The sequence below is a fragment of the Petaurus breviceps genome, unplaced genomic scaffold (genome assembly GCF_028583685.1).
Source record: "Petaurus breviceps papuanus isolate PSGF00001 unplaced genomic scaffold, PetGlider_PUasm1.0 98, whole genome shotgun sequence".
Taxonomy (NCBI): domain Eukaryota; kingdom Metazoa; phylum Chordata; class Mammalia; order Diprotodontia; family Petauridae; genus Petaurus; species Petaurus breviceps.
The window spans coordinates 6,087,507-6,109,426 of record NW_027187460.1 but is presented as its reverse complement, the minus strand read 5'-3'; the positions used below and the strand labels follow the sequence as shown (position 1 = coordinate 6,109,426).

General features: G+C 37.3%; 1 protein-coding gene across 3 annotated transcripts in view; it reads right to left on the bottom strand.

The window, feature by feature from the left end:
* The window catches only part of AGO2 (argonaute RISC catalytic component 2), a 174,736-nt gene that overhangs the window by 85,089 nt on the left and 67,727 nt on the right, over nucleotides 1-21,920 (bottom strand). For all 3 annotated transcript variants that reach the window (XM_069081216.1, XM_069081217.1, XM_069081218.1), the window contains exons 2-3: nucleotides 14,778-14,976; nucleotides 297-417 (exon numbers count right to left, since the gene is read on the bottom strand). In XM_069081216.1, coding sequence (XP_068937317.1) covers nucleotides 297-417; nucleotides 14,778-14,976 — 320 coding nt within the window. The remainder of the gene's footprint in view (nucleotides 1-296; nucleotides 418-14,777; nucleotides 14,977-21,920) is intronic.

The following is a 21,920-nucleotide window of genomic DNA, read 5'->3' as shown; positions in this document are numbered from 1 at the left end:
TAAAGTATAAAAAACAAAGAAAATTTATCAGCATTACTAATATCAACATCCATAACATGGATCTGAGAATCATTCCATTCTACTGACAATTTTAACAGTAAATCTACCCCTACTTCAAAGTACATTTTCATTTCATTATTTCCTTAAGGACAAGGACTATCTTTTGCCTCTATTTGTATTCCCAGTGCTCAGTACAGTACTGAAAAGTAGTAGGGACTTAATAAATAAATGCTTATAGATTGATTTCATAATGTCATTTAACAGTTTATTCAAAACTCACTTTTAAGAAAACTTACTTTATCCCTCCCAATGGGAAGAGGCATTGCTGTATAGAGGTTTTTTCTTCCATCAAATACTGGTTTACGATCCCCAAAGATCTGTGTTTTAAAGTGCTGGACCATATGCTCCACTATTTCTCTGAAACAAAAACAGAATTTAGGTAAAATGTCAATAAAAATATGGGTATCATGCCCCTCACTCCCAATAGCAAAGTCAAGTGACATTTTCTTGTAAGTGCATTTTTAACCTATTTTTTAAAATTTAGCAACTCTGTTAAATTGAGCTGTACTGTTTTAATGTCAGTCAGCAAACATTTAGTCAGCACCAATTATGTGCCAAGTACTGGGCTAAGCACTATGGATACAAAGAAAGGCAAATACATGATTTCTGCTCTCTAAAAGCTCACAGTTTAGTGAAGAAGTCAATATGCAAATAAATATGCACAAGCAAGATAAATATAGGAAAAACTGAGGTTAATCCAAGAGGGAGGGAACGTATATTATGGAGGATTGGGGAAAAGACTTATTGTAGAAGGTAGGATATTAACTGAATCTTGAAAGAAGACATGGAAGCCAGGAAGTAGAAACGAGAGATAGAATTCCATGCAAGCCAGGGAAAATGCCTAGATTTGGTTGATGGAGTATCTTTTTTTAGAGAATATCAAAAAGGCAAAGGTCACTGAATTATAGTAAGTGTGAGGGAGCATAACATATAATAAAGGTTATGAAGGGTCATTTAAAAACCAGAGAATTTTATATTTGATCCTAGACCTGAGAGCCAGTAGAGTTGAATGAGGAAGGGGGTGACATGGTCAGAAATGTGTTTTAGGAAGATCAATTTGATATCTGAGTAGAGAATGGATTGTAGTGGAGGACAGACATGTGGCAGGCAGAACAAATAGTAGGCTATTTCAAAAGACCAGGCGGAGGTGATGAGGGCTTGCACCAGGGTGGTCTAGTGTTAGAAGAGAGAGGGCAGGAGGGTTATACAAGACGTGCTATAAAAGTAAAATCAATACTATTTGGCAGCAAATTGTAAATACAGTGTTTAGGGCAGGGGTGGGAACCCATAGCCTCCTGAATAAGTCCAAGTTTTACAGAACAAATCCTTTTTACTAAAGGGATTTATTCTGTGAAGTTTGGATTCGGTCGAAGGGCCACAGGTTCCCCCACCCCTATTTTAGGGTGACTGGGAGGATGATGGTACCCATGAAAGCAAAAGACAAATTAGGGAGAGAGAAAGGTTTGGGGGGAAAAATGAATTTAGCTCTAGATGTGTTGAATTTAGATGTCTATTGGATGTCTAGTTCATAGATGTGAGACTAGTGGTCAACAGAGAAATTAGTATTGGAAAAATAGATCTAAAAATCATTTGTAGAGAGGTGATCATTGAATATATGAGAACTAATGAAATCACTAAATGAAACAGTACAGAGGGAGAAGAGAAGAGGACTCGTGACAGAGCTTTGATGAATATCAGCAGTTAACTGGATATGCCCAGTGTCAGTGGGTATATCAAAGATTCAGCAAAGGAGACTGAGGAGTAGTCAGATAAGCAGGAGGTAAACCAGGAGAGGAGTGTTTCATAAAGAATATTAAGAAGAAAGTGATGAACACTGTCAAAAGCTATGAAGAGGTTAAGAAGGATGAGACTTGAGAGATGGCTATTAGGCAACTAAGAGAACACTAGTAATTCTGGAGAGATCAATTTCATCTGAATGATGAGTCTGGAAACAAAACTATGGAAAGTTCAGAAAAGGAAATGGAGGCACCTTTTATAGACAGGCTTCTCAACATTAGCTGAGGACAGAGACGAGATGACGCAGCAGGATCAAGCAAGAGTTTTCTAAGGTGAAAGGAAACATGGACATGTTAGTAGGTAACAGAGAAGGAGCCAGTAGACAGAAGAGAATGAGGGTAGATAGTAGATAGACACAAAATGATAATGGGGGAGGACAGTAGTTGGATCAAATGAGGGTTTTCTGAGGATGTTTATAGGCAGTAGGAAAGGAGAGACTAAAAATTAGTAAGAGATGATAGGGGATCAATCTGCTGGAGATGACAGAACTGAAGGAGATCAGGGGTTTGTAAGGGGTTTCCCTTGCCAAAGGTCCAGTTAATTATGTGAGACAGGTGTGAAAAGCATCCATGTGACATGGGATGAGGAGGAGAGGAGAAAAGAGAGCTCTCGGCAGATGACCTCAATTTTCTTCAGGGAAATAGCTTGCAAGATTTTCAGCTAAGAGGTAGAGGGAGGTAGGGAAGGCATGAAGAGGGCTAAAACGGTTTAGAAAAGCCTGTGTGGTAAGTGGGGCAGTGAGTCATTTAGGGAAGTATACAAGTATTGCCATACTACAGTGAGGGCCCAGGTGAGATCATTTAACACAAACTCGTGCCAAGCTGTGGATCAAGTCAGCATGGTTTCATGCTTTCCTCCAGCTCCATTTGATAGCACAAGTAGCAGAGAAGGCCAAGGATGGCTGGAAGATTCTAAGACTGAAGGTTGGTGAAGCAAGATTACCAAAAGGATAATGGGGCAAGGGATTCAAGAGAAGAGGACAACATAGAGTCAGTATGAAAAAGGGGAAGAGTGTAGTTAGTGATGCATGATAGCCTAAGAAAAAACTAAGGAGTCAAAGGATTGGAGGTCATGGTAAGGATAAAGAATAAGGTTTGGAGTGGCAAGGCAGGAGAGGTAGATAGAATTATAACAGACTGTGATCAGATAAGGGAAATTCAGAGTCATAAACATGGAAGTTGAACATTTGTGGGTGATGGAATGATTAAGGGTATGACCATCACTGTGTGGAACTAAGGTGGGGTAGAGGAATAGGTCGTGGGAAATGAGCAAGGTGAAGAACTGGGAGCTTAGAGTATTTGAGAGAACTTTCACTTTCTCTCTCTCTTATGCACACATGCACACACATACATATGTGTCTGTGTTTGTATAACATAGAAATGTCTTTGTATGAAGACAGGAATTGGGGAATAGAGAATGATTGCAAACCAGGAACTGAACTTGTGGAAGAAGGAAGAAAAGTGTCCTAGAGATCATTAGACATGGGTAACCAGAAACCTGATTGGGAAGGAAGACATGGAGGGAGGAAATAAACATTTATATAGCACCTACTGTGCCAGCCAATATTCTAAGTACTTGACAAATATTATCTCATTTGATCAATATGCACTCAATGAACTTCACAGGATGATAGATTATGGAATGATAGTAGTAAAGGAGAGCTTGGAGTGGCAATGGGGAAGAAGGACTTCCTAACTCTCCTATCAAAACCAGTGATTCTGGGAGGTATGAGTAAAAGTACAACCACTTCTGGAAAAAGTAGCCAGGGAAACCATGTTATCAGAGTGCAAGAAGGTTCAGGGAGCAACAAAAGAAAAGATGAAAGCTAGTTGTTACTTATGAAGCAAATAATCCAGAGAGCACAGTGAAATGGTTGGGTAGCTTTAAAGTGGGACATTAGTTGAGTTCAGTTGTTGTGGGGGGGTGGGGGAGGGAAGAGGGGGGTTAAGGAGTAGAGGATGAGGTTTGAAGAGTGGCAGCCAGTTTAGGGCTATAATCATGCCTTTATATAAAACTGATCTCCTTTTATGCTTTGAGAGACACTGGCTTTATAAATGTACATTATCAAAGGAATGAAAATCAAGTATTTTACCCCCAAAGATTGTATGTAATGTGAGACACAGGGAATATGTTGGTTGCTTTTGCCAAATTACTGCCCTCCCTTTCTATACTTTATTACAAGGGATGACTCCCCTAGGTAATGGTGGTTCTGGGGAACATATATGGAAAGGAATAAGAAATAAAACAATGTCAATAATAGCGAGACAGTCATTTCTTTGCAGATCCATGGTTACCCTGTGACATTTTGAGTTGAGCTTCAGGAAAATTTCAAATTAATTTCTTCTACCTACCATGCTCATGACCATCCCACTTCTATCCAACCCAGAGCAGCTGATAAGGTAGCTCCTCTTTATGAATTTTCTATATAATTTCTACCCTAGACAGTGAAGGGCAAATGTTATTTAAAAAGTTTCCCTGTTTACTATCCAGCCTCCAAGAGATTCCTTACAATGGCATGAAGACTGAATAAATCTGGCCAGTTATGCTGCACGTTTTGAAAAAGATGGCCCTTGAAATTTTGTGAGCATTGAGGCCTTGCAACCACGTAGAAGTGTGGGAGGAGTTGGAATATTAAAGTCATCTGTGTTTTCCAAACACATATCTACACATACTTGTCAGGCCCCAAATAGTTGCCTTGGTGCCAAGACTGCAGGCAGTAAAGACCTTATGAAAGCAATTAGTCATTACTTTCAATCATTACTTTCTTTGAGTTCTGACTTGATTCTTTGATCTGATTCCTAACCTTGACTCTTTTTGCCTTATCTCCCTTCCCTGGACACATTAATAACAATGATAATAAAAATGTACATTTACAGAATTATAAAATAAAATGTAACTGATTTGGAAAATCTAACAGTAAACCATACAACGTTTATAAAACACAAAGCCCATCACTCTACAGTAGTTGTAGAAAAATCATTACTTCCTCATTTCCCCACCCCAAGAGTATAAAATGGGTGTTCTAAGAGCACATAGATAAAAAAAACCTACAGAAATATTTATACAACAAGCAGACATGATCACTTCAAAGAGCAAGAATAAAGGCAGCTAATAGGTACACAGCATTGATCTGTCAAGCATAACTGGAAGTGGTTCACCATGTGTTAACCACAAAGTAAGGAGTCTAAGAAATAAGATCTAAGAGTGTAATCAAAAGTCTCTTCATGGGTGACATACAGAAACTCTACCAATAAGATGCCAACAAATAAGTATCAAACAAATGGTTGAGTCAAGCAGATTTGTTTGCAGAACCAGAGGAGTCTGTACCAATACAAGACAGCTCACTGACACCCAAAATTAGAGAAAAGATATCCTTAAGAGCATCATATATTCATTTTGAAAGGCTCAATAGGCAGTTGGTGATGTGAGACAAGAGCTCAGTAAAGAGACAGGGAGGATAGACAGATCTGGGAGTCATCTACACAGAGTTGATAATTAAAATGGATTGGAAATGGATGAAGTCACCAAGTGAGAGCAAGTAAAAGATGTGGACAAGGAACAGAGCCTTGGAATACATTCACAGAGAATGGGATATGGATGATAATTCATTAAAAGAGACTGAGAAAGAATTGTTAAGGTAACTAGGAAGAGGAAATCTAGGAAACAGATAGCAGTGCTATGAAAACCCAGAGAAGAGAGTATCCAGGAAGAGAGGATGGTTGTGCAAATGAATGGGGGGTTGGGGGCGAGAAAGGGAAGGAAAAAAGAAAGGAGACAGAAAGAGGGGGAAAGGAGATGGAGGGGTACAGACAGAGAGACAGAGACAGTGATTGACTATAAGGTGCAATTGGTAATTCTGGAGGGAGTAGCTTCAGTACAATGATGAGGTAGGAAGTCATATTGCAGAGGATTGAGAAGTAAATAAGAAGGAAGAGGTAAAAATTCTAAAAAGCTTTTTCTAGGAATTTATAGTTTGGGAAAGGATGAGACATTTCTAAGATATATAGGTAACTGATTTGAATTTACAAGAACTATTCACCAATTGATAAATGGTCAAGGATGTGAACAGGCAGTTTTCAGAGGAAAAAAACTGAAGTTTTCAAGAACCTCAAGAAAACTGCTCTAAATCACTATTAGAAAAATACAAATCAAGACAACTCTAGGATATCACATCACAACCATCTGACTAGAAAAACTGACCAAAAAAAGGGAAAAACAACAAATTCTAGAGGCACAATAATATACTGTTGATGAAGCTGTGAACTGATTCAGCCACTCTGGAAAGGAATTAGAAACTATGTCCCAAAAGCTATTAAGGCTTTGACCAAGATATTACTACTAGGTTTCCAACCCAAAGATTATCAAAGAAAAAGGAAAATGACCTGCATGTACAAAAAATACTTAAAGCAGTTCTTTTTGTGGTGGTGAGAAACTGGAAACCAAGAGAGTGCTCATTAGCTGGAAATGGCTAAACTAGTTATGACACACGAATGTGATGGATACTTTTGTGCTATAAAAATGATGAAAGGACAGTTTCAGAGAAACCCTGGAAGATTTGTATGAACTGATGCAGAATGAGGTGGGCAGAACCAGAAGAATTTATAGAGTAATAAGAATTTAAAGACAAACCACTTTGATAGGCTAAGGAACATGATGAATAACTATGATTCCAGAGGACACATAATGCATGTCAAAACTTCCTGAGAGAGGATGAACTCAAGATGCAGACTGAGACATATAATTTTTATGCCTAGCTTATGTGGAAATATGTTTTGCTTTACTATAGATACCTGTGTTAAAGAGGCTCCATTTTTTTGGGGAGGGGGGGAGGCAAATGGGGAGGTAAGAGAAAAAGAAAGTGAATTCTTGTTTGAAAATGGAAGAAAAAATGAAAGGTTAGGACAATAATGAGTGGAAGATAGGATCTACAAAGTTTGGGTTGTGGTTTGTTTCTTTTTTTAAGGGATGGGAGAGAAAAAGTCATTCCCTTTCTCAATATGACTTCTGATCCCTCTACCCGCTCATGGTTCTCCCTGGCTATCACCTCTGCTCTGACTTTATTTTCTTCCCTTCCAAATTTTGATCTTATAATTAACCAGTTCCGGTTTACTATGGCTCTTATTTTAGAACAAATTCCACACCTGTCCCAAGTTTTGCAACCTCTCAAACCCTTAATTACTCCTACCATGAAAAAGAATGAATGGTTGATAAAGCACTTATTAAAGTTTTATTTATTACCATGTGCCAGGTACCATGTTCAGCAATGAAAGACACATGAATATTAGTAACCAGAACTGTTCACTGTCTCCAAGAGTTTTGTTTGTTTGCTTGTTTTATTTTAATGGTGGCTAGGAGAAAGGAAATATAAAGGGGAGCTAGGAGGTGGAGGAAGGAGCAGGGTAAGTATATGGTTTAGAAACAAGTAAGATCTGAGTCCCGGTATGGTGAAGATAAAATGAAAGTTCACCTATCATTCTAGGGGCAAAGTCCAAGGACTTGGTGGGATGTCAACAGGCATTTCTCTTTTGCTTTTTTTATGTTAAAGTTTGGCTCCACTACATATTTCTGTTTTCTAATCTCAACTAAGCCTTCTTTGCTATAAGGTAATCTTTACTCTTCCCTAACTGTTCATTCCTTCTATCAACCTTCCTGTATCATCCCCTCTGCCCACACTCAGAAGAGGTATCTTCTGTGAAAATAGAGATGATTTTCTCTGTTTCTTCTTCTGTTCTGTTCTATATCTAAGAACCCTCATCATTCCCCATCTCTTAGGAAGGAAGGAGTGAGGGAGGAAGAGAGAGAAAGAAAAGGAGGAAAGGAAGGAAGGGAGGGAGGAAGGAAGGAGGAAAGGAGAAAAGGAAGGGAGGGAGGAAGGAAGGGAGAGAAAGAAAGGAAGGAAGGAAAGAAGAGGAAGAAGAAAATAGACATTTTAAAGTGCCTTCTATGTGCCAAGTCCTGTACTAAATGCTTTACAGATCAGACATCATCTCTGTTGATCTTCAGAACAATCCCATGAGGTAAGTGCTATTATGATGCCCATTTTAGAGTTGAGAAAACTGAGGCAGAAAGAAGTTAAGTGACTACTCCAGTATCACACAGCTAGTGATACTAGCTTAATACACTAGTCTGAGGCTAGATTTGAACCCAGGTATTCCTGACTCCAGGTTCACTACTCTATTAGCTGCTTCTTCATGGCTTCATCCTTGGATTAAGATTAGGCCTTTTTCCTAAGGCCAAATCTCCTCTACTCCAACTTGGTCCCACGATCAGTTCCTTCTAATCTTCTTTCTCTCCCTTCCCTGCTGCCTATAAATATTTCCAAGCTTACATTTTTCAGAAATCTTCCCCTGCTTTGTAGCATCATTACTCTTCATAGCTGAACTCTTAGAACATTCCTTGGTTCTCCTTCTCAATTTCTTGTTTTCTGGGTTCTAACACCAACCCTGTCAGGTAAGTGCTATTATTATTGATAGCCTAGACAATGTAATTCTTTTTTTGGTTTGGTTTGGTTTTTTGGAGGGGTAATGCAGAGCAATTGGGGTCAAATGACTTACCCAAGGTCACTCGGCTAGTAAGTATTAAGTGTCTGAGGCCAGATTTGAATTCAGGTCCTCCTGACTCCAGGGCTGGTGCTCTATCCACTGCACCACCTAGCCACACCCGACAAGGTAATTCTTGGTAAGGAAACTGATTAAAAAAAAGTTATATGAATTGCCCAGAATCACAATGCTAGTAAATGTCTGAGGTGGGATTTGAACTCACTTCACCCTGACTCCATTCGTGGTACTACCTAGTTGTCTCAGTACACCACAGTGACCTGGATTCATATGAATGTATAACACAAGGTAGATAAATAAAGTAAGACAGAACCCTGGTGAGTCACACTTTGTTCACTATTCAAACAAGTTAAGGTAGTGGCTCTAGCCTAACTCCAAATCCTAAATTTACTTCAGTTCCACTCCTACCCTTGGCCCTCTTCCCAGACTCACACCTACACCAGTCAGTCATTAATTTTTGAAAGACTGTTGGCTTCAAAGCCCTAAACTAAGCCTTTGGACCTAACTCTGCTCTCTACTGCCTTAATTTTGAACTTTAAGGTAATGGAATGAAATTAAGCAGACATATTCACTTTCCCCTCCCCCTTGATGATTCCTGACAGAAATACAGTTTTAATGACTTTTATTCCTGCAACTTTCCAAAACAAAATATCATTTCCTGGAAACTAATATATTGACTCTCTTAGTAGAAAATAAGCTCTTACAAGGACTGTCTTTTTTTTCCAATCCTTTTTGTGGGGGGAAGGCAGGGCAATTGGGATTAAGTGATTTGCCCAAGGTCACATGGCTAGTAAGTGTTAAGTGTCTGAGATCACATTTGAACTCAGATCCTCCTGACTCCAAGGCCAGTGATCTATTCACTGTGCCCCCTAGCCACCTCCAGGGGCTGGTCTCTTAAAAAATTTATTGGCACCTTTTAGTGCTTTTTCATTCCTTCATCTATTAAAAGAAAAAAATTCTGCTGTTAACTTCAATGAACTTCTATATGAGACACTATACATTAAAATGAATTTTAATGTAGGTTAAGATAACAATTTAAACAAAATCTGATAAAGTTCACTTCAATATGTAGTCACCCCAATATCTTTCTCCCTGTCACAAAACAATGAACATACAGGAAATATCACTAAAGGAAACAGAAGGCACAATGTACAGAGCACTGGGATCTATGAAGACCTGAGAGTTCAAATCCCACTTCAGACACTTAAAAGCTATGTGACCATGGGCAAATCACTTAACATCTCTCAGCCTCAGTTTCTTCATCTATAAGGCAGGGATGATAATAACACTCACCTCCCAGGTTTATTGTGAGAATAAAATGAGATATTTGTAAAGTGCTTTGTGGAAACTTTAAAACAACATGTAAATACTAATTCTTAGCATCCTCCTTCTCCTTCTTCTCCTCATCACATCATAAACTCTAAGATGTCAGGGACCATGCTCTAATTAAACCCTCTTCTGTAGTACCTAGCATGTTAAAATTATGCAGAATAGGAATTTAGGGGCTGTAATGGGAATGGGAATTTGAAGATCTTCCCTGCTTTGAAAATAAACTATGCCCCCTAATAGGCTGAATGTAATCACATGGAGCCTGTGGTGGGAGGACTTTGCTGAAGGGTGGAGCAGAGCCCACAAGAAGCTGAGAGTCAGAGCAAGTTAGACAGTTGGGCGGAGAGGACACTTCCAAGGGAGACAGATAGGCTTGTGAGTAAATATTGGTCTTGTATTGGTTTGTGGGAAGGTTAAAGGATGTTGTAGCTAGCTGTGTGGTTATAGCTTATCAACTTCTTTGTTACTATGATGGAATCACTTTACTGGCTTTGGGATTCAGTTTTCTAGTGTCTGAATCAATGTTTTGCTTCTGTCTTCTATATGGAGAATATGTTATATTTTGTGATTGAGCACCCTGCAGGTATATTTATAGTGACCGTGGGCACTGTGAATATTGCATTGGTGCTACAGGAGCTTAAAAGAAAACTCAATTGAATTAGGACTCAGATACAGATATATCCCAATAAGGACCAACTTATCATTATTAACAACAACCAATATCAAGCATTTATATGGTATTTTGAGGTTTGCATGGTACTTTATAAATATTGTCTCATTTTATCCTCACAAGAACACTGAGAGGTTAAGTGCTTTTATCATCTCCATTTTACATATGAGGAAACTGAGGCAGGCAGAGTTTAAGTGATTTATTCAATATCTCATAGCTAATCAATTTCTTATTCCACATGGAAGACCCATAAGGAAGGGAAGCATGTCATATGTAAATCCTGTATCACCCACAAGGCCCATCACAGGATGTGCTGTTATTTTTTTTTTATTAAATTGGAGTTCAGTAAGGGATAATTTATCAATAAGGGTCTGAGTAGATTCAGAGAAACTGAGAAATAAATGAACCTTAGAGATTATTTATTCTAAATTTCTCAGTTTAGGAGTGCCAAATAGTAGTACAGGCAGGACTAGAATGAGAATATATATCATTGTTAACTTCTAGCCCACTGTCTTCTTAAAAAGGAGATTAACTCCTGGATGTTATAGTCTAAACTCTTTCAATAGACTTCCTAGCAGAAAGGTCAAGCATAAATTGATGATACTGAAAAACTTCATTTAAAGACTTAATCAATTATTTGAACTATTGAGGGCACTGCCATATTTTTAAGTCATCCAATTTTGCAACTTGGGAGTCATCTACAGACATGGTCTTCCCCCCCCCCCATGGAAAAAAAATAAATGTATAAGATTTTCCCATATGATTTTAATATTTGGATACTGCTTATCTTGCTCAATTTGGCAGAGGAAAATAAGAACAATTTAAAGATATTACTTTTATTTTATCCTTCATTAAAGTACTACTAGGAGAGTAAGACTTTCAATCAGTCAACAAGTATTTATTATATCACACATTTCCTCATTAGAAATAGTGATGACCTGGATGGCTAGGTGGCGCAGTGAATAGAGCACCAGCCCTGGAGTCAAGAGGACATGAGTTCAAATCCAGCCTCAGACACTTAACACAAAACTAGCCATGTGACCTTAGGCAAGACACTTAACCCCAATTGCCCTACCTTCCCCCCCTCCAAAAATCAAAAAGAAAAATCTAAAAAGAAAAAAGAAATAGTGATGACCTGGGTTTGTCAAAGACTAAGCCAGAGATACATGAATTTTTACATGTCCTACCCTCATGGAGAGGCTTTTAGTGAAGAATCACTGACAAAATATTTAATGTTTTAGCATTACTAAATTCTGGGAACCTTTTCACCAAAAGTTTTGCTGGCTTATAAACTCCTAAAGTAACAAGTTATATAGGGAGGGAGGAAAGGGAGAGAAAGGAAAGAGGATTGAGACAAGAGGGAAAGGGGAGAGAAAGAGAATAATGGAAAGAGAGGGGAAGAGGGAAGAAGTGGGACAGAAACAGAACCACCACTCAGGTATGATATGGAGGGATTTCAAGCTATTTCCACCAACAGTTATCCACAATGATGACTGAAGTAAGAAGCTTATATTAAATTGTTGTTCTCTTTATTTTGCCAGCTTTTTGGTCTCTTTGCCTAGGGTTGCATTAACACTAGATCCATAAAAGATTTGGTCTCTATATCTGGCAGGTCCAGAACCTTAGTGATCAGGGATAAGGACTTGGAAAATTAGCCCAAGCTATCAAAATGGGACAGGAAATGGACACCAAAAAGCCAATTTAAAAATCTCTATCAAACAAGAGAACAAAAGAGCAGTCAGCCTCAATATATTCTCTGACTTTGGGACGCATACTTCAAAAAACAAGTTTGGATCAGAAAGTAACTTGATGAATATGCAGGACTCAGGCATGGAAGATTAACACAGAGAAATACTGTGCATACCCTAGAGGGCTATCAGGTACTTCTTGTCTGGGTACCCTGTCTTTTATTCAACATGAGGATATCATTCAACAATCCTTTTTGCAGAACTCTTGAAATGCTCCTAGTTCTTGTTCCATCAGATTTCATATCCCAATGTTACAGCACAAGAACCTCTAAAGATTAGAGATCTTTTAAAACGTTAAGAATAACTCACATTTATATAGAGCATTTTATGGTTTGTAAAGTCTTTTCCTTATTGCAGACAGATGGTGGGTGTTTGTAGTCTGAAGCATGCTAGCAATAATGACTTGTAGGTTAGACATGGCATGAAAAATTTTATCATCAAGGACATATATGACAAGAGAAAGGAGGTAGGCTGACCACCCATCCAGATAAGTGACAGCCAAATCTAATAATGTACACAAAATGTCAGGGTCACAACAGAAAGGCAGCCATGGAGAGTAACAGATAATAGAATCACAGAGTTTGAGAAGGTATGGAAGGATTTCGGTTTGCACTGATGGGGATGATGATAGCAGCTAGCATTCATTTAGCACTTTAAGTTTTGCAAAATGCTTTACATGTTACTTCATTTGGTCTTCACAAAAATACTGCAAGATAGATGCTACTATCATCTTCATTCTGAAGATGAAGAAACTGAGACTAAGAGAGGGCAGGTAACTTTGTGTGTCACACAGCTAGCAGGTGTCTGAGGCAGTTGAACTTAGGTCTTTCTGATTCCAAAGTCATCTTTCTAATTCAAAGTCAATTGTTCTTTCCAGTACCCCAGGTTCCCTCTTTGTGCACAACCACTGTCTTTTGTATGCCCTCACACTAGATGTCTCCACATTCTCTCCCCTCACTCACTATATTAGATACTTCTATTTCTCAGTGTCATCTAAACTCCCTGCAATTTGGCTTCCAACTCTATCATTCAACAGACTACCCTCTCTGAAGTTACCAATGATCAATCCTTAATGCCTGTTCTCAATCATCATTTTTCTTAACCTCTTGTAGCATTTGCAACTGTTGATCACAATTTCTTCTTGGATACTCTCTCTTCCAATTTTTATGACACTATTGTTTCCTGGATTTCCCCCTAACATTCTGACCACTTGTCCTTCATCCCCTTTGCTGGATCACACCTAACATCTGCATGTTATGCCCACTAATCTTGATGTCCCTCAAAGTTCTGTCCTATGTCCCTTTCTCTTCTCCTTTTATATTGGTGATTTCCTTAGCTTCCATAGGTTCAACAATCAATAAAATGCACACGATTCCCAGATCTATATATTCATCCCCAGCTTCTTCATCTGAACTATAGTCCTGCATCTACAACTGCTTTTTGGTCATCTCAAATTGGATATCTTGTAATCATATCAAACTCAACACGTCCAAAACAGAACTCATCATCTTTCCTCACCAAACATTGACCTCTTCCAACTTCTCTATTATTGTCAAGGGGATTGCCATTCTCCCAGTCATCTGGGCTTATATTCTTAATGTCATCTTTGACTGATTCATCTTACATATTGAATTTATTGCCCAAGCTTGTGTCTAATATCCCTTGTCCCCTTCTTTCCAGTCACACAGACATCAGCATAGTACAGGTGTCTCATTATCTCTCACCTAGACTATTGCAATGACATACTCAAGTCTTTTCCCAAATCCAATCCATCCTACTCTTGGCTGCCAAGGTGATTTTCCTAAAGCATACTACCCTCCTAATCAATAAGCTCCAGTGGTTTGCTATTATCTCTAGGATCAAATACAAAATCGTCAGTTTGGTTTATAGAGCCCTTCATAATTTGGCTCCCTCCTATTTTTCAAATCTTTTTTATACTTTACTCTCCTCTACAAACTCTACAATTCAGCTAGACTGGTTTACTTGTAGCTCTTCAAACAGAATACCCCATGTTTTGTCTGTGATTTTGGATTATCTGCTTAATCCACTCACTTTCACCTCTTATTTTCTTTGGTTTTCTTCAATATCCAGCTCAAATTCCACTTTCCTCAGGTGACCTCCTAGTTCCCCCCAAAACTAATGCCTTTTTCTGAAATTACCTTCTACTTACAATGTATATATCTTATACGTACCCAGTTAATTTTATTTTTGTCTCCCCATTTGAATGAGAGCAGGGACTCTTTTCTCCCTTTCTTGGTATGGTAAATACCTATTGATTGACTGTTTAACCCCCAATTTCAGGTGTCATTACATGAAAATAATTCGGCTGGGTAGGTCTTGTTCATCACATCAGGATGAACTCTCTAAAACAAATGATGGGTTTCATAAAGTACTTTACCACTGGAAAAAAAATCATCAGAACTGAAGACATTCAATTTAAAAAAAGACTTCCATAAGTGAGGAACCATTTTTGAGTTATCAGAATGACTCTTAAACTTTCCTGTAAAGGAGCAGAAGGGTCTTCTGAGAAATTGCTGCCATTACATGAAATGCTTTGGTTAAAAAGTACACTCCATTTCTAGAATACTTGCTTAAAACTAATAATGGTAATAATACCTGTTAACTCTTCTCGGGCATTTCTCCGGCTTGATATCTAATTCATAATGATAGATGTCAATTTTTGGAATGTCCATTTCAAAGAAATTTGCCTGTAGCTTAATTGTTCTCCCAGAAGTCCCAAAGTCTGGTCTAGGTGGAGGCTTAAAGGTATACGTTGCCTGCATTGGTGAGGGTGGTGTTGGAGGAGCCGTAAGTGCTGAAAAACAGAAAAAGAAAAACAATTACCTAGGGAAAAGTTTAACACAGATTATTATTTAAAAAAAAAACATAATTAAATTAGTAATATAGAATTCATCTAGATCAACTGCTCAATTTTATGGAGGAAGGAAAACAGCTTCCTTGATTTCACAGAATCTTAACCTTCTCAAGTGTTGGAAGGGTCATTTATTATCTAGTCCAATTCTTATCTGATCAAGGAATCCTCAAGTTTGAGGTTTAAAGATGTCTTAAGAAAAGGGAAGAAGCTTGGCCAGTTCCAATTTACTGATTACCATAAATACAACATGTCTCTATTATTTTCTATTAATTTTATTGCAATTTCATATTTGAGAGAAAGAGGAGACAGGGAGAGAATGTAGCCTTTTTCATAAGATCATTTAGTGCAGGGAGGTAAACATATTAGAAGTGTAAAATGTAAAAAAATCTGGCTTTCTTATCAATTATATTTTTACCCTTTGGGTATGCCTCCACTCTACTGGTCCCTCTTAGAACACCCAAAGCACCCCATGGCTATCTGGCAGGTACAGACACCAGACTTGTTACATTACCTACAGATTAATGTGGGTGGCCCTATAAACATCAATCTTAATGTATCAATGGTTCATAAAAGATACGCCTTCTAAGTAGCTTTTGATTACCTAGTTAAGTTCTTTTCTTTTACACCCTTATATTACCTTTATAGAAATAGATGAGAGTGGGGCGGCCAGGTGGTGCAGTGAGTAAGAGCACCAGCTCCGGAGTAGGGAGACCCAGCATCAGTTCTGGCCTCAGATACTTAGCACCCACACAAAATAACTGGCCGTGTAACCTTGAGCAAGTTACTTAACCCAATTGCTTAAAAAAAAAAAAAGATGACAGCTTGGTAAATCCTTTTCCATTTGTGAATACTCAATTGATATGCTTTCATAGAATTCCATTTTCTCAAGAGTTGAAAGGAATATTATCTAATCCAACTCTGGCTCTGACATTTACTCCCTGTGCCCTATGTGAAGTCATTTCATATCTCTCAGACTCTATTTCCTCATCTATAAAAATGAGAGGGTTGGATAAGGTGACATCCAATAGCTATATCAGTCCTAAATATCTTTTCAGATTTAGGAACAATCTTTCTCCTTTGAGATTTAGGACTACCTTAAGGAGAAATCACGGAGTCACAGGATTTAGACCTGAAAGCACAAAAACCATCCTAGACATTTACTAAGCTATGTGAACTAGGGCAGGTTATTTAACCTCTTTTAGCCTGAGTTTCTTCATAGAAAATTATAATAGCTGCTGCAGAATTCACAGGCTAGTGTATAAATTGAAAAATATAACGTACATAAGACACTTTGAAAAGTGTTCAAGTATTGCCCAAATGTCAGTTATTTTCATGATGATCAAGATCATCTAGGGCCATCCCTTTTCCCTCACTGTACATATATGTAAACTAAGGGCAATGGAAAGGGGAAATTATTTGTCTAAGAAAACAAAAAAATGAAGTTTCAGAGTTGGGATTCAACCTCAGGCCCTTTGATTCCAGATGTGGTTACCTGTCTCCCTATGTCATTTTTGACAAGTCATACATTATCTAGCCTCTGTGCAAACAACATTGGTGACATTGAACTCATCAGTACACAAAGCAGCACATTACACCATTAATAATGCTCAGATTAGTAGGAAGCTAATGTTTCTTTTTACTAAGCTAAAGATTGCCTTCCTGTAACTTATACCTCATTCAGTCCACTACAGTAGTAATCTTCCATATAGGGGCTGAGGCTTGACCCCCTAAGGTTTGAGTGATCAATCAATGAGAGGGTAAGAAGATAAACTATGGTCAAGGACTGTCTTCAACAAGACTATACTATTTCTTTAAACATTCTCCAACTCTAACCTCTCACATGATTGACCTAAGGGCTATTGAGGATCTGACGCCTCAAAGCAGTTAGAATGTTCTTCAACCCACAGAAGCTGCTACATACAAAATTCCTCATACCACCTTCCTCCAGCGTCTCTACACTATTTTCCATCATCTCATGGCTGTTACAGCAAGCACCTTTCAATGGCATGGAATAAACCCCTCCCTGTTCCCCGTATTTTTTTTTCTTTCTGGTTTATCTTAAATAGCACAAAATTAACAGACATGGACAGGTTATTGTAAGCCCTAAGCCCCCTCTCCCAAATATTATTTCCATTAAGAAATCCTTCCACTCATACAGGTTTTGCAATCCTGGTGTTATTCACAAGTCTTTGCTTTCCCTAACCTCATAGAATTAGTTGCCAAAGACATAACATTGTTTCCATCCTTCCCCTTTCCTTCTTGCCATTAACACAGTTACCAGTCCCTATTACCTTTCTCCTAGGCTATTAAAATAGAATCTTAACTGGTCTCCTTCCTTTTCCCACCGAAAGCCACCCTCCACACAATTGCCAAAATAATTTTCTTAAAGGGTAGGTATGACCATATCACTCTCTTACTCAATAAACTTCAGGGGTCTCTACTCATTTTAAAACAAGGATGTTTAATGATTTTGTGTGTGGGTATTAGACCTCTTTGGTGATGTCTAGGGACCACTTCTCAGTGAAATAATGTTAAATGCACAAAATCAAATACATAGGAAAGCAAAGGAATTCTTTTGAAATGAAGTTAGGATTATTTCACATTACTCTCATCCTGTTTAAATGTCTATTTTGTATAAGTTTTACAATTTAATTATTAGTAATATATTCACACAATTTACGATTAAATATCTGAAAATATTTATATTGATATCTGAATATCCAGGATGAGTGCTCAATCATTATTTTTTTACTTACCAGGATACACAATCAAAAAAGTTTAGAGATTACTGCTACAAAGCTTATCCAAACACAATCTTTCATATGACAATACTTTAAATATTTGAAGAAAATTATTAAGTTCTCCCCCTAATTATTCTCTTCTCCAGGATAAATATCTAAAACTTCCTAATATATCACAGTTCCTATAATTTCCCAATATAATAGGGTTTCATGTTTTAATTTTTTTCACTGTTCATTTTAATTTTTTTATGAAAGGATCAACACTAGAGCAAGACAGTTTTCACTGAATTTCATTTAATTCAGGCAAAAACATGGAAAGAATCAGTCAGAATTGATGGAAAAGTGGTGCTTGGAAAGATTTTTAAAGAATCAAATTATTAGTTTCACATACATATAGTAATTAAAACAAAAGGTAACATAAGTGTTGTCAAGTGGAAAAGCCTGTTAACTTTGCATCAGTCAGGATATAGTTGAAAATACCAGAACACATTTATAGTATATACTAAAAAAGTACACTTTTAAAAAACTCTTTATTGTATCATGTAAGTTCAATATGTGTCCCATAATCTATATAGAAAGTATACATGTAAACCAAGGCCCAGGTCAATTTTTAAGAAATATAAATTGGTGAATCTCAAATGGATTGTATTTCACTGTATTCTAAAGAACAAAGAACAAGAAAGTAAATGAAATAACTAAAGTTACCAAGTAAAACCTATCTAAATATATCTGTTTCAAAATGAAAAAGACATTTTTTTAAAAGGCCAATTTTATATATTTGCATCTTTAATCTTATTCACAGGAAACAAAAGTTATGTACTAAAAATAATGCATGCGGTTCTCACGGTATTTCTGACCCAGCCAAATGCAGGACATCTGGAAACTACAATTCGTGAACAAACTTGCTGTAAAAAAAATCACTGACTGTACAGAATCTGTAAATGTCTCAATGACGCTCCTGTCCCTTCAACAGTCACCCGTTAGAATGATGAAAAATAAAATTTCACCTCAAAATGATGTTTCCAAAAGAAAGATGCAAAAGTAGGTAAAAACTGCCCCTCTCCTTTTAGAACCTTAGCATGGAAAAATTATTCAGTCTTAGCAAGGGTCAATCTAGAACACTGCAACAGGTTGCTTAAATACTTAGAATGATGATACCTACACCAACAGATTCATTCATTCATTCATTCATTCATTCATGCCTTTTAGTACCTTACATGGGCCTATGTAGATATTGTTGTCAGACAATTCCATCTGAAAATGTAACAAAAAGAGTAAGGTTCTTAGCCCCTGTTTCTGCCAGTGACTAGTTATGTGACAATGGTGACATACATAGTAGCTACACTGGTCCTGGAACATCTGAAAACATACATGTTCTAAAAATTTATACATTAAAAATATGTTAGTAATGTCACTTAAGTTTTCTGGGACTCAGTTTCCACATCTGTAGAAGAAGGACATTGATATCTCTAACATTTCTTCCAGTTCTAAAACTCCTCTGACTCTAAAGTTCTTCTCTAGTACTTATTTATTAGAGACAAGGAAAAAAAATTAAAAGTTAAATAACGCCCTCTCAAAATGGTAAAAGCAAAAAGAACCATCTGAACAGGCTTTCCTATTGTTTTTCAGGAGCCTGTGGAGACTTATAAACCTGCCTTCAGAAAGAAGGTCTCAACCTGGGGTATGTGAACATTTTTTAAAAAGATATTTTGATAACTATTTCAGTATGATTGGCTTCCCACATAATTCTATGTATTTTAATTTATGCATTTGCCAACATTCAGAGAAGGGATCTATAGTTTCACCAGAATGTCAAAGGGCTACAAAACACACAAAAAGTTTAAGAATTTCTGCTTTAGAATGATGCTTTATTTTCTAAGGATCTTATGCTTATCCCTAAGTTGAACAAAAAGGAACTACATGGCGAATATTTTACAGAAAGGCACACATTTAATGTGGCAGAAAAAATTAATATTCTATAATATTCACCAAGTGGGGGTGGTGGAAACTTACCTGTTAGTAATCTCTAGCCCAAAGGGAAGTCACTTTTGTATTTCTAAGACATTTAGGTTACACCCAGTATTTTAATTTTTTTTAATTTTTCAGTTTATTGTAAAAATGGGACCTATACATATCATTACAAGACATTAGGGACATGAAATCACCACAGATATCAAACCTGGAGGATGGGAACTTTCTATGTGCTACTGTGGGAATACTAAAACTCAAATTGGTCCTTGGAGCCAATGAAGAGTACTATTTTTATATCTCTCAGGGAAAGTCCCCAGAGTAAAACTCAAAACAAGCAGGAAGATTGAAAAACAAAATACTAGACTGAATGACAGTATAGGGATGAATAGAACTTACTCAAGATGCAAATAGCAGTGAAGCATGATGTAAAAAGATCTAGCTGATATTTCGCAGGATAACAGAAAGGCTTAGTACACAAAATTGAAGGCAGGTCTGGGATAGTGTGACTAGCAACACACTAAACAGGGAGTGAACAACTCATGGGTTCAAATCCCCAGATCTGCAACAACAAGCTGTACCCTTAGCTAAATCACTTAATGTTTTTGGACCACAGTTTCCTCAACTGTAAAAGCTGGTCTGGACCAAGAGTTCTTAACCTGGAGTTCAAAGGTCTGTGGAGATATTTCAAGGGTTCTGGGAACTTAGATGAGAAAAAAAAATTACATCTTCATTTCAAAATTATTGATTTCCTTGGTAATCCTATGTATTTTACTTTATGCAATATTCTTATAAAAGTCTTGAGGTTTTAGATTCCCAACATGGTCCATGACACAAAAAAGAACAAGAACTACTGACATGGATGATTTCCCAGCTACAAATCTATAAACATACAAGAATATTAGATAAAAGTCAACATGAAATGTTTCAAAGATAAAAAAAAATTAAATTTCTAAACAGGACAAGAGGAAAAAATAGGCATACATAATGAGAGAAATGGATGTAAGAAGGTAATCACAAGAGCCATTAAGGGAAACCATTCACAACATGTCATGCCCATTCAACAGACAGACTACAGAAACAAGTACACATGTCTTAGCCTATTGTCTATTAATGTGACTTTCCTTTGCCTCTCTGATCTCATGTTCCATTACTCCCCAGAGACTACCTCCATTTTAGACAGGTCAGTCTCCTAATCCCTAATTTCTTTGTCTTTGTACAGGCTGCTCTCTGCCTATCAGAGATACCTTCCTACCTCTTCTCCACCTAAACAAATTCTAGCCACACTTCATAACCAAATTTAATTCACATTGTTATGTGAGATAATTCACAGTTAGTAACACCTGACAGTTTTCACAGGATCAACTCTGAGTTGGAAGAAATCTCAGAAACTTTCTAGTTCTACCTGAACAAAAATCTGTCTATACAACATATTGGACCAGTAGTTACCCAACCACAGATATTCTACACCCCCATATTACAGATAATGAAACAGACTTAAAATCAGGTAGTAATCACAAGAAAAATTAAGTCATTATATTTTATAAATCAAGTAGTTAAAATTACACAGCTTAAAATGCATGAAAGTTAGCACTTACATCCATACAGGTTCTAAGAATATGTGCTTCATACCATATATGCTATCTCAAACACTGCCTGCTACATTCTTCTCTCTCTCTCTCTCTCTCTCTCTCACTCACACACACACACACACACACGCACACGCACGTACTTTTCCTTACCACAAAAGATAACTTAGAAAAGGGGTGATAAGACATGCTCAAATAGCTAAAAGATAAATTGCAACAGGACAAAGTACATAAAAGGGACAAAGTTTTTATGAGAACTTGAGAGAAAGGTCAATTTCACTTTTAAGATTTACTGCAGATAGAGATGGAGAGGTGAATGGAGTTGGGAAGAAGGAAGAGGATAAAGGGTTGGAATAAAAAGGAATAAAAACATAGAATGATTTTGGGAAACATGGCATTCCAATCTGACTGATATGATACAAAGGGGGCAGTGACTCTAGATTAAAGTTATGTCAGCCTAAGTAACTGGGACTTTACTCAGTAGAAAGAAGTAGCCACTAAAAGTTTTTGAGCTGGGGATTAATCAGATCAAAGTATCATAGAACAAGAGCTGGAGGAGACCTCAGGTGTCATCTAGCCCAACCCT